At 38.6% G+C, this 4,878-nt stretch overlaps 1 protein-coding gene across 1 annotated transcript; it reads right to left on the reverse strand.

Annotated features, from left to right (window-relative positions):
• Positions 1-51: 51 nt before the first annotated feature.
• Positions 52-4,564, reverse strand: LOC311120783 (ras-GEF domain-containing family member 1B-B-like; the record flags this gene model as incomplete). Its single annotated transcript, XM_084195359.1, has 5 exons — positions 4,304-4,564; positions 2,301-2,498; positions 1,702-1,824; positions 1,452-1,589; positions 52-267 (listed from the first exon to the last, which is right to left on the reverse strand). Coding segments are annotated over exons 2-5 (669 nt in total), but the record flags the coding sequence as incomplete, so codon positions are not given.
• Positions 4,565-4,878: the final 314 nt, after the last annotated feature.

Consider the following 4,878-nt stretch of genomic DNA (forward strand, 5'->3'; position numbering starts at 1 on the left):
CATATCATGAATACAGTACACAGTATGATCTACAGTATGTTCTCTCCTCACCAGTTCAATGTGTGTGAGCTGCTGGGCTAGAATAAAAGCATCATCACTGATGCTCAGTACGTCACTCCTTTGTCCGTTCTGCTGTTTGGTCTTCAGAGCACTGGGTCTCTCGGCTGCGGAGGCATTGAGTGTGGCGATAGCCTCCTCATACTGACCCAGGGCTGCCAACCTTCGGATTAACCGCTGAGTCATCTGCTGCATGGCCCTCCACGAGTACTGATATAAAACAACATAAAGAGAGATCAATATACTGTATGTATTGTATACAAGTGAATCGTTTATTTCCAAAATGCTATATCCACAAATTTTTCACATTTGTGTTTTTTTTTCATCAGAAATAATTGCTTATGAGTACCTTCATGTGTGTGTAAAATATTACTGTTCTCAGATTTTTTATTCATGGATTTTAGATGTGTATGAATATATATTTTCTTTTTGCAAAACGCTATATATCCATTGTTTAGCTCGAATGGGACGTTCATGTCCTACATATTTGACTTTGATATGTGGTTGTCTCACCTAGCTATCTTAAGATGAATGCTTTTACTGTAAGTTGCTCTGGATAAAAGCATCTGCTAAATGACTAAAATGGCAATTGTAAATGTTTTACATATAAATCTCATACTACTGTATTGATTTAGTTTATACATTTTTTTGTTGTATATATTGATGTCACAAATGTATAATTTGTACATTTCTTTATAAAAAATGTAGTTATTTGTTACATTTTATGTAGTTATGTGTTACTTGTTATTTATTTCTCTGCGAGTGAGGGGGATATATAGCATTTAGCAAAAAACAGTTATTTGTCTATCTGAAATGAAACCATCAAGAGATAGATTTTAATACATGTCTGTAATTGAACCCATGCCATGATTAGATAGTGAAAAAACACACCAATCTCTTTCATAATTTCTTGAAACAATGAAAGCTAATTTACCAACATTTCTGAAAATGGATATATAGCGTTTTGGAAACAATCTCTTCAAGTACTGATATAAGACAACATCAAGAGAGAGAGAAATCCATATCAAGGTATATTTTTTATCTGTGCTGATATAATGACGAGGGTGCTGAGTTCATTATCGAAGTCTGAAACTTGTGAACTTGTGGGTGTGTATTCTCACCTCCTACGCTATCTATGCTGATATAAAACATATGACCCATGGAACACACAACACACACCATGACGTACCACAAGTGAACATATAACACACCTAATGATATAGGACTATCAGCACAAGGCAGCAGTTCACTTCATCCTTGATCAAGCTCAATTTGCGCTAAATAAGGTGTCTGATGTCAAACTCAACCATAACTGGTCAAATCAAATGTCTGATGTCATGTCTATTGTCATCTCTAATGAGTCAGTTAGTCAGAGGTTATATCAGGGTACTGACCTCATCTCCTCTGGTCAGATGATGACTCATCTCTTTCAGGCAGCGCATCATCCTCTCATCTCTGAAGTCATAGGGAAATGTCTCCGTCCACTCTGTCAGCAGCTGCACGATCTTTGGAGCGACGTCTCGTATTCTGATCTGAGGACAGCAAGGAGAAAGATATGCCAGTGTTAGACAGACTGTAAAGAGGTGGTGTCCACTCTTGGTTGTTTAAAACTACTGTATCTCTGTTTGTGTGTGTGTTAGACACCTTATCAAGCAGCAGGTCTCCAGATCTATGCTGCTCCACACACAGGTGACACACCCGAGACATGAGCTCATACGGGTGGAGGAAGAGACGGGAACTCAGCAGGAAGGTGAAGACGTACGACCTCTGATGGAGAACAAGAAAAAATATCATTAACATCAACTCACGTTGTCGTCAACCCAACACCAACCGAGCACAATATGGCACATTTCCTGCTGTTCAATGGTCATTTCAGTTAATGATATATACATTCTGAGTGAGTCTACCCATTTGTTCTTTAGGAATATAACGTATGGACTTAGTACACAACCCAAAATATAACTGTAGCCTATTTGGCATAACAACAGGTTGTATTATTCCCTTGTTTATGTTTTTGTTGTTGTCATTAGAGTCCCCTTGATAGAGCATTTTGGACCAGAGATAACAACACACATCAGAGTAGTAGTCCACTGTACAGTACAAACATTTGCTCTTGAAGAATATACAAGTTAAGCCTTATGAGCTTAACAGTCTTCCCCTTTCATAACCCCAAATATGTTTGTATGATTACATTTTTTATATTTTATGTTTTTGTTGTTTGTTGGACCAGAGATAAGACTCACGTCAGGGTAGTAGTCTACTGTGGGAACTAAGTGTTGTATTAGGGCCTCCAGGGAGCCCGAAACAAGACTGTTGTCATGGTAGCACATGTCCCCGTAGCTCGCTTCCATGGGCTGGTGGTATTTGTGCAGATTGTTGTTGTTGTTGTAAGGGCTGGGGCTGAACTTGCCAGTGTATGGTGTCGTGGGAGGCATAATGACCTGTTGAAGAGATTGAAAATATAAAAACAATGTAAAATCTTTGTTCTTCTCTTAAACTCATAACTAAACACATTATTTTTTTCTGGTTTCAACTGAATGTTATTTCCCCAAGAAACGTGTGTGTGCATGTGTGTGTGCGTGTGCATGCGCTTGTGTTTATGTGTGTGTGACAGGGAGAAAAGCTGTAAAAAACAGTAATAATTGATGTAATAACTACCGTCAGTGTGTGATAAGTTACCCTAATGTTATTTACCCACTACTCCTGATTTTAAGTCTACACCATGCTGGTTGTAAGCCTGACTATGCCACTGTCTCATGTCCTTACTCCTGCTGAGTCTTCTACATTCTGGTAACCCTGTTTATGCCACTGTCTCATTCACCTGCCATCCTGGCACATCCCTTTTCTCTCCCTGCTGGCTTCCTTAACACCGTTAAGAGATTAAAGGTACTTTATTCTTTAGTCTGGACAGACAGACAGACAGCGTTAATGACGGCGACCTGCTACAACAGGAGCTGATGATCTACCACACAATAGATGTTTTCAACCAATCACCAACTAGCATTACTACAACATGTACCCCCCCCCCCCCCCCCCCACCAAGTAAGGATAAGGCCTACTAGAGCCTACTACATTTGAATGAAAGTGACATTCTCTGACTGACCAACAGGCTGACATTACACTACAGCCTGGCTGGGGATGAATAGGTTCATACGGGTTACGTGGAAACAGATAAGAACCTCTTCTGTCTGATAGAGAAGCAAATATACAAGAGTTATAAAATAAAACAGCTACATTATACTGTATCGATCTCGGATATAATGTCCAATAAGGGTGGATACTGTTAATAAGACGGAAGGAATAAGAAACCTCATGTCCCACCCTGTTTTGTCTGTTCCATAGCCTAGAAAAATAAGAACTGAACATCTGATAGAGAAGTAAATGTCATAAAATAAGATGGATATTGTTTCTAAGAAATCTCATTCACACACATATCCCACCCTGTTTGTCTGTTCCCCAGTCTACTGTAACAATCTAACCATGTAACTACTGTACTGTACTGTAGCCCAGACAGGATAAACACAACCCAACCCACACCACTGGCACTGTTTATTACTCTTGACTCATGCGCTCTTATTATGTGGGAAGCGCCTTGCCTTCCATAGAACTCTGTTGGGCTGAACCACACTCAGTCATAACACTAGTGAGTAATGAAGGTTAATGCATGCCAGACAAGTAATTATACAGGCCATGCTGCAGACTTGAGCAAAACAATAACACAGTTAAAGTCTATTTAAAGCTTCACATCACATGAAATTATATCAGATATGAGTGTCTGGGATTTATAAAGGTGCTTATGGAAATATTTTTTGTTTGTAAAAGTCAAGATCTGTCATCATTAAGTAAAAGTCAAGATCTGCTATCTTTAAGTTGTTTTTGCCTTCACTCAAAGTGCAACCCTCAAAGCACTGTCATTTATAGGTCAAATGCATTACTTAACACTTTTGTTTTGAAAGTTTCCTTGTTACAAATAATCATGCTCACAGTGAACACACAGATAGATGTAGGATCTTAATTTGAGCCAGTTTGCTACAGTATGAAAATAATCTTGCAGCAACAGGAAATGTTAATTATTTTGTGGATTATAATTAATGGACATTTATACAATTCATACAATTTTCGTTAGGGCATTTTAGTGGAAATTACAAACTTTAGAAGCCTTTTTAAACCTTAAATACACTACGAATTCTCAGCAGCAAAATAGTGATCAAATTAAGATCCTACATCTGTATTGTGATCAACTTACCCCAACTAGAAACACATCCGAATTGTAACGGTATAAAAATTATGTACACTATTTGTAACAAATAAAACGATTCCAAGTCTTTGGAGAAAAATAAGCAGATGAAAGAAAATAATCCTTCAAAGATATTCCTTGGAAATAAGTGCAAAATGCACACAAATAATAACGATCAGTGTTTTCAGAGCATGAAATTCCTATTCGTAAAGTCCATCCATTGTGTCTGCACGTCACGATCCTTTGAATGAGAAGTCATTTGAAACTGCGACCACGACCAGCCGTATTCAAATGACTTGCAGAAAGCCGCGAAACACAGCCTATAATAGGCTTGGAGGCGGATACTTCTTCTTGGAAGTAAGCCAATCACAGGGAAGGACCTGAAAAATCGAAACGTTAGAGCAATCTCATTGGTCGGTTTGCCATCCATCGATTCTCTTTGAACGACATTGTATCATACTGTTCCATGAAGATATTTTGTGAGAAGGAAAAAGGAACATCTAATTAGCTAGAGGGAGTGTGGAAAGGCATATGGCCAGGATGTTTGCTCTCCAACGGCTGTGGTACACCATACCGTGTGAAAC

Source organism: Coregonus lavaretus (genome assembly GCF_964263955.1).
Source record: "Coregonus lavaretus genome assembly, contig: HAP1_SCAFFOLD_2363, whole genome shotgun sequence".
NCBI lineage: Eukaryota > Metazoa > Chordata > Actinopteri > Salmoniformes > Salmonidae > Coregonus > Coregonus lavaretus.